A 13,021-nucleotide genomic window follows, 5' to 3' on the forward strand; every position below is an offset into this window, starting at 1 on the left:
CTACTGTCTTAACCCTCAAAAAAAAAAAACAAGGCCTAAGCATATAAAAGATGTCCTGAGTCCTCACCACGGGCCTAGAGAGCACACGATGATTGCAAGGGTATGAAAGAAAGTGAATCCTGACATCGTACAATCGTGAATGACAATAACATGTAAACCCACACAATGAAACAAATGGAAGTCCTATGGCTACCGCATCTGCACAAAAACTGTCTCACTGGCTATGTTCGCGAAACCTTCTATGGTCTGATTCTGTAAAAAAGAAAAAAAATGGAATCCAGTTTCAACTACCTTGTTGATGCCTTCATGTGTAACACACATAGCAGTTGTATTTGCATTTCCAAATAATAACCATCAAATTCACAGTAGATAATAGAGACAAATAACCACCATCCCATCAAATTCACAGTACATTGTATAGACAAATAATTTTATCTCTGTAATTTGTGCCTCCACCTTTGAAACCCTGGTCAACTCATAATCCATGAGATCTACAAGAGGCACCAACTGTACTGCTGCCAAAGGTCCAAGGTGCTAATTGTTTGCTCGCTTTAGCAAGTGGTATTCGAAAGATCAAGAGCTGGAAGAGAGGAACTTTGAAGGAGGGAGGGGCCTGACCGACCTGGCTGAGGGCGCAGTGGAAGACGAGGGTGTCCTTGGCCCGGGTGGCCTCGGCGATCTCCGGCAGCCGGTCCGCGAAGCCGTCGCTGGCGTAGTGGTGCGACCCGGCGATGTGCGCGTCGCAGATCCGCTCCTCGTCCCTGCACATACACCCCAACCCACGTCAGCCTCCTCTGGCTCGTGCTCCCCGGCGCGGCCACGGTGCGTACCTGACGTCGATGATGGCGACGCGCGGGTCGCTGACCATGGACACCAGCTGCGCCGCCGTCACGTACGACACGCCCTTCCTCGCCATCGCCTCCGGCCGCCGTGGGGTGCGGGGTCGGGGCCTCGCCGGAGATGAGGAAGGAGAGAGGGGAGATTCTTGCCCCCTCTTCGTCTGCCGAGGTTTGCACATAGCCCCCCGAGAATGTGACGGTTAAGCGATTTAGTTGATGTACAACCAAACCTGGACAAATGGGAGGGCCCGGCCCGGCCCGAGTTAAACGGGTCAGGCACGCTTAGTACACGGGCCGTGGCGGGCCGGCACGCGCGCTGACCTCCATGACATTTTTTTCCCTCAAAAAAGTTTCAGACCTATTATAAAGATTCACCATTGTCGCTGCTAGAACGGGTCGCGATGTGCCGCCGTCACCGCTTCCATACCGGAGCCAGCTTGACCTTGTCGATGATAGCCAGTAAATCTTCATGCATGTGCCTCTAAGGACCAGTGCCACAGTCATCACCATTGAATCCTTAAATCGATCTGAAAAACCTGATGGCAAATATCGTTGTTGTGTACGCACATCGAGAAACGCTAACCCGCTGGCCCAAGGAGCTGGCAGGAATCTACGCTGGAGCTCCATCTAATCCGTTCGCATGAACGAACTTGAGGAGGATCAGATCCCGGAAGACTGACTCAAATAAAAAGCGTCGCCACCCGTCCAAGCACCGTCCTGCCAGGACTAAAATCCTACCTATCTACTAGAAGGAGCCGAGGGGCCAGGTTTCCCATCCCCGTCATCGGCCGTCGGAGCAGCAAGCAGAGTGGAGGTGAATCCACACTCCACAGACTCGCTGACGGAGATCGAGGGGAGGAAGGTTTCTGTAGTTACTTTGTGACAAGGAAAAGAAAAAAAACAATGATGTCATACCATGTACCATCTCTTCCGCTCAAAACTAGACATAATATAATACAGATAGAATTAGTACTTGTGTATTTATGAAGTAAAGGGCTTGCAAACCCAAAATATTTTCCTATTTTGAAGACATAAAAAAATGAACTAGCAAAATGTACCTCACCCACAAATACCCCTCACCGCCCGACATCCATCCTGGTCTGTGCAAAACGAAAACAAAATTGAGTACTCCAAATGTCGCGTTTTGATACCTGAATTTTGTATTTCCACGGATCGCCACGGATGTATTTTTCTTGGTGAAATTTTACATGCACTTAGAACATGCGTCAATGCATTGACGAAAAAAGGACATCAAATATGTATTACTATCGTTTTGGATTTTTACAGTTTGTACGAGCGTGTATTTCGTGCAGAGTGTAGAAAATCCAAGTCTGGATATTCTTTTTGTTAGTGGTAGGTTCATTGTAGGTTTTTTCTTCTGGGTGGTGGCCTCCTATGTTTTTTTTTAGGGTTTTTTTTAGACGAGGCTTCCTTTTGTAGGTTTTTTTTTTTTGAGGCTGGGCTTCTTTTTGTAGGTGGACGGCCATTCTATCTGTGGGCTTTTTTTTTTTGAGACATATTCTATCTGTGGCCAGTCGTAGCGGTGGCCCATCTACCCGAGGAAAAAAAGAGGAAAAAGGAAAAAATAAATCGACACCTGAGAGATTCGAACTCTCGCGGGCAGAGCCCATGTACTTAGCAGGCACACGCCTTAACCACTCGGCCAAAGTGTCAGTTGGTGAATGCAAAATGTGCAGAAATTACTTAGTCTGTGAAAGTAGTATAAGATGGCGATACCACGGCCACGGTGTCACCCAACGCTCAAGAAAAGACTGATGCCAAACGTTTCTTCGCGCGACTTAAAATAGACGGTCCCTTTAAAAAAGATAACATATGTACTATCTCCGTCCCATAATATGAGAGCGTATCTGACACTGATACTTTTATATTATGAAACGGAGGAAGTAATCTTTAATCTTGGGCCGGCGAGATTTTTCGTATGCATTAATCTTTTGGTAGTGGTTTTGTAGTATCTTGTTGTATATCTGTTGTGGTAGTACTTTCTCCGTCCGAAAATATTTGTCATCAAAATGGATAAAATCTGATGTATCTCGAACTAAAATATGTCTAGATACATCCTCTTTTATGTCTAGATACATCCTCTTTTTATACATTTTGATGACAAGTATTTTCGGACGGAGGGAGTACTAGTTACTGCTCGACCTAAGTTCTAAAACTTTTGCTGTCTGTTCAATCGGAACTCATATGAATTCTGAAGCCATGAAGACAAAGGATTCAGGATGAATGCGAGCCTTTTCTTTTTTTTGCTTCCTGAAAAAACACTCAACTGGAACAGACAGCAAATGATATCCTGAATCTTGTTGTATTTCAGAATGAATTCAAAGTTGAGGTCCGTTGACACCAGGCGGACCGGTTGCCGGAGCAGGTGCGCTCCGTGTTGGTCCTCTCGCTGGAGCCCGTCCGCACCCGCCTCAGCTCCCGCACGGCCGGCCTCCGTGCCGTGCTGCACAGGGCCGCCCGGTATTCGACCCACTCGACACCGTCGTCGGAGCCGTCAACCCACGCCGCGCCGCCCCCTGCACTGCTCAAGCCACCGGCGTCGACCGCGGCGATTTCTTGTATAGGTAATTTATTGTTGCTACATAATTTTATCAGTTATTTGCTCTGGCTATTCCAAATTATCTGAATTTGGCAGGCAATCGGTCATTTGTGTGCTTACTCTGGGTGCCAGAGATCAACCAACCCATGAGTGTTTGAGATCTCTCAACACCAAGTAAAGAAGCTTGGAATCATGTGAGTTCTATTAGAATAGATTACGTAGAGATAGCCAGATATGTTTAAACTGTTTCTGTTTCTATCTCTTTTTCTGTTCTTCTTCTTCAAGTCGCTTTCGTTGTAATCTAGAAGGATCCTAGCGATATTCCAATTGTGTAAGCTACGGTAACTCTCATATAAATATACATGCGGCCCGAGCAAAAGGTTCAACGCTTCCTACCAAATCTTACATGGTATCAGAGCCCTTCCTCTCGTACGTCTAGCCTTCCTGTGATCGATCTAGTTGATCGAGAGAGAAACCTGAAACCTACCCAGAGAGAGATCTATCGAGAGGGACATGTCAGGCACCAACGCCAACACCGCTGCCTCCACCAATTCCGCCCTGATTGGATCCACCATGAGCGCCCTGTCCACCCAACCTGCACCTTCCACCTATGCACCTTCTTCCACCTACAGCAGCGTCGCCTCTCTCGGGTCTCCTCCATCAGAGAAGCTCACGAGGACAAATTTCCTCCTTTGGAAGACCATCGTGCTTCCCCAAATCAAGGGAGCACAGATGGAGCACTTCCTCGACGCCGCAAGCCCGGCGCCCCCTCCTACCATCACCATCACCGAAGATGGGAAGGAGGAGCAGGTCTTCAACTACGCCCAGTCGATCTGGTATGCCCAGCAGCAACAGGTACAAGGATACCTTATGGGATCTCTTTCACGTGAGGTTCTCGCGCAGGTAGCTACCCTTCAAACGCCGGCCGAGGTGAGGAGTGCCATCCACGCCTCCTTCACTGCCCAGACGCAAGCACAGATCATCAACACCCGCATCGCCCTCGCCAATCTGCATAAAGGAAGCATGGGCATGCCCGAGTACCTGGAGAAGATCAAAGCCTTCGCCAATGAGATCGCCTGCACCGATGACCCCCTCTCTGAAGGAGAGATAACCTCATATGTGCTCAAAGGGCTGGACATCGAGTACAACCCGGTGATCTCAGCCATGGATGCACGTATCGAACCGGTGACGGTCCAGGAGCTCTACAATCAGTTGCTAGGTTTTGAAGCCCGGATGAATCTGCTGCAAGGTAACAACACCCGCCAGTCATCAGTCAATGCTCTCACACGTGGTCGTGGCACTGGAGGCCGAGGACGTGGTCACCGTGGTCACCAACAGGGGCGCGGACGCGGCAACAGCAACAACAGCGGGCGTGGGCGCGCCAACAACTCCGGCCCACGCTCCTCTGGCGTCTCCTACTCCAACACCAGACCCCGTTGCCAGCTTTGCAAAAAGCCAGGGCATGAGGTGAAAGATTGTTGGCATCGCTACAATGAAGATTACGTGGTCAAGGAACGCCATGTTGCTGCAGCCATCAGGGAGCAAGAAGAAGCTGGAGACACCGTCTGGTATGCTGACTCTGGAGCCACAGATCATGTCACCAGTGAATTGGAGAAGCTTGCAAGCCGAGAGAGATACTATGGCAATGATCAGATAAACACCGCTGCCAGCGGAGGAGGTAAGGACATATGTCACATTGGTCAATCTTCTATTAATTTTCCCAATGCTAAACGTGATCCTCTTCTAAAAGATGTTCTTCATGTCCCTCAAGCCAAAAAAACCTTGCTTCCATGTCTCGCTTGTTAGCCGATAATAATATCTTCTTTGAAACTCAACCTAATTATTTTTTTCATTAAGGATCGGGCAACGAGGGAGCTCCTCCATCACGGTAGATGCATCGGTGGTCTATATCCTATCACATAAATAGCTTTTAGCCGCAAGCGTCATCGTCAAGTTTACTCCGTGGTCAAGTCGTCCTTAGAGAGGTGGCATCAAAGATTAGGTCATCCTTCATTAAAAATAGTTGATCAAGTAGTGAATAAGGGCAATCATCAATTGTCCGGTAGTGAGAATAAAGAGTCTGTTTGTGATGCTTGTCAATGCGCCAAGAGTCATCAACTCATGTATCCTAAGTCACATAGTGTGTCTCATGCTCCGTTGGAACTGATATTCAGTGATGTATGGGGTCATGCTAGAGATTCCTTTGGAAGAAAAAATATTATGTTAGCTTCATTGATGATTATAGCAAGTTTACATGGATATACTTGCTTAAGTTCAAATGTGAGGTCTTTTCTATCTTCTAAGAGTTCCAAAAGCTTGTTGAACGTCAATTTGACAAGAAAATTATTATAGTCCAGAGTGACTGGGAAGGAGAGTATGAGAAACTCAACTCTTTCTTTCGAAGCATAGGCATTGAGCATCATGTTTCGTGTCGTCATGCACACCAACAGAACGGGTCTGTCGAACGCAAACACCATCATATCGTTGAAGTAGGCCTTTCTCTTCTTGCCCATGCATCTATGCCTCTAAAGTATTGGGATGAAGCATTTATTGCTGCCACATATCTTATCAATCGTTTTCCTAGTAAGGTCATTGGGAACACAACTCCTTTAGAACGATTGTTTCATCAAAAGCCATATTATAATTCTCTCAAAGTCTTTGGATGTGCATGCTATCCTAATCTTCATCCATATAATCGCCACAAACTTGAGTTTTGCTCCACTTAGTGTGTCTTCCTCGGCTATAGCAATCTTCATAAGGGTTACAAGTGTCTAGAAGTTTCAACTAGACGCATCTACATCTCTCGGGATGTAATTTTTGATGAAACAATTTTCCCTTTCGCAAAGCTTCATCCCAATGCAGGGGCACTCCTTCGAGTAGAAATACCTCTTCTCTCGGATCCTTTGGCACGTCCTGATCACAGGGGAGAATTAATAGAACATGATCAAGTGTCCAGTCCAGAAGAAAATTCAGATACTAATGAAAAAAATGCAGCACTTGGCTATGATTTTATGTGTGCAGAACAGGACAGAAATGGCGCTGGATCCCAGGCTGATTTGGCGCAAGACTGCGGCGCCGGATCCCAGGCTGATTTGGTGCAGGACTGCGGCTCCAGGGACGCGCGATCCCACGCTGATAGCCCTGCAGTCCGGCACGCAGCGGCGTCTCCCGTGACGCCAAGTGGCGGGACCAGCCCACCTCAAGCCGGTGGCCGACCGAGGCGTGGGTGTGGACCCAGATGCTGCGGGGTTAAGCCCGTCTGCGCGCGCCACATGGGATTCGGCGCGTCGCGTGGCCGACAGCCCGACCGAAGCGGGCCCCGTCGATAGCGTTGTGCGGATCTCCCTCGCTGCGGCGCGTGGTGCGAGGCGAATCTCGCTGGATCCCGTGCCCACCTTGGATCAGGAAACCTGTGGCGCTGCAGTCCAGGAGGATTCGGCTGGATCTTCTACGGCTGGTTCTGGTAGTACCGAAACTGCAACAGCCACTGCACGTGTATCATCTGAAACTTCTCAGTGCCATACCAGATCAAAATCTGGAGTGTTCTAGCCTAAGGAATACAAAGATGGTACAGTAAGGTATGATTCTCGTAAGTATGCTTTTCTTACCAGCTCAGGAGAACCTACTCATTTAGCAGAAGCTCTTACTCACAAAGAATGGAAAGGGGCTATGGACAATGAATATCAAGCACTCATGAAAAATCAAACATGGCATCTTGTACCACCAGAAAAGGGAAAGAATTTGATTGATTGCAAATGGGTCTATAAGATTAAAAGAAAGTCTGGTGGGAGTATAGATAGATACAAAGCTAGATTGGTTGCAAAAGGGTTTAAACAAAGGTTTGGAATTGATTACGAGGATACCCTTTAGCCCTGTTGTTAAAGCAGCTACTATTAGACTTGTGTTGTCTATTGCTATTTCCAGAGGGTGGAGTCTACGCCAGCTAGACGTTCAGAACGCGTTTCTTCATGATGTTCTTGAGGAAGAAGTGTTCATGCGGCAACCACCAGGGTATGAAAACAGAAGCACACCTAATTTTGTTTGTAAGTTGGACAAAGCCTTGTATGGATTAAAACAGGCCACAAGAGCCTGGTACTCTAGATTGAGCACTCAGTTACAACAACTTGGTTTTACTCCAAGCAAGGCAGATACCTCACTATTCTTTTATCATAAAGGCAACATCTCTATGTTTGTTCTTGTCTATGTTGATGATATAATTGTTGCTAGTTCCAGCTCAGAAGCCACTACCTGCCTGCTTCGTGATCTTAAAGTGGAATTTGCACTTAAGGATCTGGGTGATCTTCATTATTTTCTTGGTATAGAGGTGAAACAGATCAAGGATGGAATACTTCTTACACAAGAGAAATACACCACAGATATTTTAAGAAGGGTAGGACTGGAGCATTGCAAACCAGTAAGCACACCACTTTCTACTTCTGAGAAACTTACAGTTGAAGGAGGTGAGTTACTTGGACCGAATGATGCAACAAACTATAGAAGTGTACTTGGTGCTCTACAATACTTAACGTTGACTAGACCTGATATTTCATATTTTGTCAACAAAGTATGTCAGTTCCTACATGCACCTACATGCACCTAGTACAGTTCATTGGACTGCAGTAAAGAGAATTCTGAGGTATCTAAAGTTCACAATTGGACTTGGAATCAAGATTGTTAAATCACCATCCATGCTAGTTAGTGCTTATTCAGATGTTGACTGAACAGGATGCCCTGATGATAGGAGGTCCACATGTGGTTTTGCTGTGTTTCTGGGATCAAACCTTGTGTCATGGAGGGCAAGGAAACAGGCTACTGTGTCAAGATCAAGCTGAAGCAGAATATAAGGCTCTTGCAAATGCAACAGCTGAAATCATGTGGATACAGACTCTTCTATATGAGTTGGGGATCAAGGCTCCACAAGCAGCAAGATTATGGTGTGACAACCTTGGTGCTACCTATCTGTCTGCAAATCCTGTGTTCCATGCACGTACAAAACACATAGAGGTTGATTTTCATTTTATGAGAGAAAGAGTAGCACGAAAGCTACTTGACATCAAGTTTATTCCCACAGGAGATCAACTTGCTGATGGCTTCACCAAACCACTTACTATGAGGAGACTGAATGAGTTCAAGCACAATCTAAACCTAGAGAAATTTTCATAGGTTTGGATTGAGGAAGAATGTTAGAATAGCTTACGTAGAGATAGCCAGATATGTTTAAACTGTTTCTATTTCTATCTCTTCTTTCTTTCTTCTTCTCCAAGTCTCTCTCGTTGTAATATGGAAGGATCCTAGCGATATTCCAATTGTGTAAGCTACGGCAACCCTCATATAAATATACATGCGGCCCGAGCAAAGAGTTCAACGCTTCCTACCAAATCTTACAAGTTCGTTGTGAAGTAGTGATCAGTTTCGTCCGGATGATGCTTCAGTTGTAAGTTTTTGGTCTGCACCTCCAATAGCCCTGTTTTGCTTTGAATAAGCTAGGCATAATGTAAATATTTGACCTGCCTTGCGTTTAATTACCTTGCCACTTCTGGGGCTTACAATCCAAAGTTGGTCGATCCGTCGATAATGCCTTGCTTTCATCTAAACAAATCTTGGGGGTGCTGTTGAAAATATTTTTGATGATTTTGATCGTGTTGATTTTATTCAGTACAACATGTTGAAATGCAGAGCAGGTGCTTAGAACTAGCAGCGATTTGAGATTAACAAACATTGTGAATACTTTGCATGATTTAATAATAACCGAGGTATATTCCATCATGCTCTTCCTAGCTGAAGATACAAACCCTGCATATATTGTGATGCAACACTATAGTTCAGTTCAGGCATACAGTGCACTGGTGGAAAAAAGGCCTTTGGTCGCGGTTCGCAACTGCCATTAGTCGCGGTTGTGCAACCGCGACCAAATAAGCGTGACTAAAGCCCCCCACCTTTAGTCGCGGCTGCTTAAGAACCGCGACTAACGGCCCGTCCACGTGGGCGCCAGGCGGCCGTCGGGGCGGAGGACCTTTAGTCGCGGTTCTTCTGGCCAACCGCGACTAAAGGCCGCCACAGGTTTAGGGTTTTAGCCCCCCCCCAAACCTGTTTTCTGTTTAATTTGTATTGTTTTATTTCTTTTGTGCTTTATTTTAATTTTGAAGGAGTTTCATATATTCTACGGTACTACATACATGCATATGAATGTACAATTTCAAATAAATTTGAAATTAGAACCAAAAAGAATTCAAGAGGAATATACAATATATATTCAATATCATCGGATGACCATATACAATTTTGAACAAGTTTCCATACATGATTTAATGCATATAAAGTTCTACGTCCTCGTAATAGTGTTCTCCTTTAGGATGGAGGACTTCCCTGCTGAACCATCCAGCTAGTTCCTCTTGAAGTGGTCGGAAGCGAGCTTCTGGACTAAGCATCCACCGGAGGTTATTCCTCTGAGCATTGGTATCACTCGGAACCCGCTCAGAGGTGTATCTCCGGATCATCTCACAGACATAGTATCCACATAGATTAGTCTCCGGTGGCTGAATATCCCCAGCATTCTTAGCCTTTAACATTTTGAATTCTAGCTCTTTTTTGAATTCACCGACCTTTGTATCTACGAACCGTCTCCAAACCCTACGAGGCAAAGAAAATTAAATGAACAAGAGAGTTATTAATTAGTTACTTGATATTAGGAAATGAACGAAATAGGCCGATCGATATAGAGCGCAAATGAATGAAAATAATTACTTCTGCAGCATTCTTCTCATGCCGCCCCAAAGCTTTGGATCCATATTCACAGAGTCGTGGACGAGACATTCTGAGGTGTTAACTTTAATTACTAGCAGAATCCAGTGGAACCTGCGGACACGATACATGCACAGTACGTCATGCATAACTCATCGATTAGCCGGCCACATACCATGCATGGAGTAAACAAAAGAGAATGTGCTCAAGACAGAAACACTCACTCAAAATGGTAAGGAAATAGATATCACTTTTGAGTTCCGGCTTTGTAAGAAACTGCCACAGGTCTGCCTCCACGTCGGCGGGGTGACGCTCCAACACATGTCCATTAACGATGTGTGGGTCAATGAACCCAACATCATGGATGTTCCTTACTCTGCATTCCTTAATCTTCATTCTGCATGTATAATAGCGGACACAACAATATAGTTAGGACATATATATAGTGCAGGCAATATGAACGAGATGGGGTAGAAATTAATAAATCACTTACAGAACGTAGCAACTGATGATAGATTTATCGAGCTCGCGCAGATTGAAAAGCTGGAACAATTCACTCAGTTCAATTTGTACATAGTAATGTTTGAAGTGATGCTCATGTCTAACTTCCGCATAAATATATTCTTTGGCGTTTTTATTTTTTATGTAACCCTTGTACCATTTCAGCAGACCTTTCATTTGTGGAGGTAGATCCTTTTCCTGCGCAGGCTCGACGAGAGGCCCATTCTTGACATATGTAATTACTACCTCCTTCACTGGCGCCTCATCAAGACCTAACAGTTCACGAAGAGTAATACCTAAGTTGGCCGCTTGTTCTCTGGCACTCGTTACAGTCAATCCCTGTGCTGCCGCAGCTTGTATGATCTCGGGGGCATCCGGACAGAAGGCTTCCACTATAAGCGGGGCAATCGATTGTTTACTTTGTTCCCCGAGCTGGGCAACTTGTTTCCCGCTTTTTTCACTTTCGGCCTTCTCCCGCTCTTTGTTCTCCTTGAACATGAGTGCCTGCCTGCGAAGTTCACGTGCATAGTCGTTAGGCAGATTCTTCGCGGCTTGGGACGGTGTGCTCAAAAATGACTTAGCCCACTTCTTTTGCTCATCAGAAAATACTGGCTTGGGCTCGGGCTCTCTTTTCTTCTTGCAGTCCGCCTTCCATTTCTCCAAATCAGCAGCCGCGGCCGCGTCGACTTCCTCGGCACTACGTTCCCAAGGCCTTGTGGGGAGAGGCTTCAGTGATGGCTCCGGTACCTTTGTGGTCTTAGGTACATAAGGGTCCGGGTTAATAATCCAGGACTGCTTCTGCTTCTTTGCCGGAGGTGGATTGGGGGGCGGCGTCTGATCACCCACCGGACGAGGACTGGGGGGCGGCGGCTGATCACCCGCCGGACGTTGTGGACTGGGGGGCGGCGTCGGCTGACGTGACGGAGGTGTAGGTGAACCGCCACCACCACCACCACCACCGCCACCGCCACCACCACCACCGTAGGGGGGTGGACTTGTTGTCCTTGGCGCCTCGCCTGGAAACTTGATAAACTTCTTTTGCCATAGAATGAAATGGCGCTTGACATCTCCAAGTCTTTTCTCCCCTTCAGGTGTAGCAATGTCAATCTCCAGGTCCTCAAACCCTTGGACTATGTCCTCCACCGTGACACGAGCATAGCCATCTTGAATGGGGTTGTTGTGGTGGAGTGCTCCAGGTAAACATGGTAAAGCACTGCCGATGGCTACCTTCATGGACATGTTCCCGATAGGATAATACAGATGACATTCTTTCATCTCCTTTATATCGTCCACGGGGTAGCAAGGAGGCTCCGGTGAAGTAATTTCGACCACCAGAGGCTCCGGTGCAGTAATTTCGACCACCAGAGGCTCCGGTGCAGTAATTTCGATCGTCGGTGCATCTGCACCAGCCGGTGGGGCCTCCGTGGAAGCCACGCTGCTTCTGCGCTGCTGGCTTCCGAGATCCGCTGGATGATCTTCATGCTGCACCCGAGCTGCATCTCTTTCGGCTACTAGTACACTCATGGTTTTCTTCATCACATCCATTTCCGGTGTGCGTCGGCCATCTTATGAAGAGCGAACTGTTTGACTAGCCTCCTCCTCTCCTTGTTTTCCTCAATCTTGTTACCCTCCTCATCGAATTTGTTGTATTCCGGAGGTAGAACGAAATGTTCCATAAGCTTCTTGAAGCAATCTTTTTTTGTTCTCTTATCGACAAAAGTGAAACCATCAATTCGTGCCTTCTTTGGCTCATTCCACTCCTGGACGGTGATCGAGACGTTGTCTCTAACAATGGCTCCGCATTGGCTGACAAACTTGGTGGCGTTCTTGCGGGGCTCCAGCGGCCTGCCGGTTGCACTGTCGACAACCTCGATGGTGCATGTTTCTCCTTGTTTCATCGTCTTGGTTGCGCCACGCTTTGACGACGTACTCGATTGTTTCGACGATCCGGCCGAGGGCTAAAATAAGAAAGAGTCGCGCGCGTTAGTACACACATATTTATTCAAATCAGTTAGTTTGTATCACCAGAGGCTCAATGTATATATATACCTCGGCGCCGAAGGTGGTTGCTACTTCCATTTGAAGATCGTCGTTTATCGACGTTTGTTCGGCATCATCTTGCTGACGGCGCCCTTCATCTTCACCGTCAAGGTTCAGATAAGAAGAGATATCATCTTCTTCTTCTCCGGTCGGCACATATAGAATATCGCCGTTTATGATGCCGAACATATGTGCTTCACCGTCCGGATCATAGTTGTCCATAATCGGGTCAGCTCTATCGTCCGCCATTATGTCAGTCCTGAAAACATGTAGTAAAAACAAATTAATTAAGTGAAGAAGGGGGGCGGTGGCGGTGGCGGTGGCGAAAGGGCGGTGGCAA

General features: G+C 46.7%; 1 protein-coding gene and 1 non-coding gene across 3 annotated transcripts in view; both read right to left on the reverse strand.

Annotated features, from left to right (window-relative positions):
* LOC119292279 (arsenate reductase 2.2-like) overlaps positions 1-1,023 on the reverse strand; it is a 2,759-nt gene extending 1,736 nt beyond the window's left edge. Inside the window, exons 1-2 of one of the 2 annotated variants that reach the window (XM_037571121.1) lie at positions 831-1,023; positions 623-761 (exon numbers count right to left, since the gene is read on the reverse strand). In XM_037571121.1, the coding sequence (XP_037427018.1) occupies positions 623-761; positions 831-1,018 (327 nt within the window). In that variant the 5' untranslated portion in view covers positions 1,019-1,023. Of the gene's footprint in view, positions 1-618; positions 762-830 lie in introns of both variants that reach the window. The other variant, XM_037571120.1, reaches the window with a different exon arrangement.
* Positions 1,024-2,430: 1,407 nt separating this feature from the next.
* Positions 2,431-2,512, reverse strand: TRNAS-GCU. Its single transcript has one exon. It is a non-coding gene; the product is annotated as a tRNA-Ser (tRNA).
* Between the last annotated feature and the right edge of the window lie 10,509 nt (positions 2,513-13,021).

The sequence above is a fragment of the Triticum dicoccoides genome, chromosome 4B (assembly GCF_002162155.2).
Source record: "Triticum dicoccoides isolate Atlit2015 ecotype Zavitan chromosome 4B, WEW_v2.0, whole genome shotgun sequence".
Lineage (NCBI taxonomy): Eukaryota > Viridiplantae > Streptophyta > Magnoliopsida > Poales > Poaceae > Triticum > Triticum dicoccoides.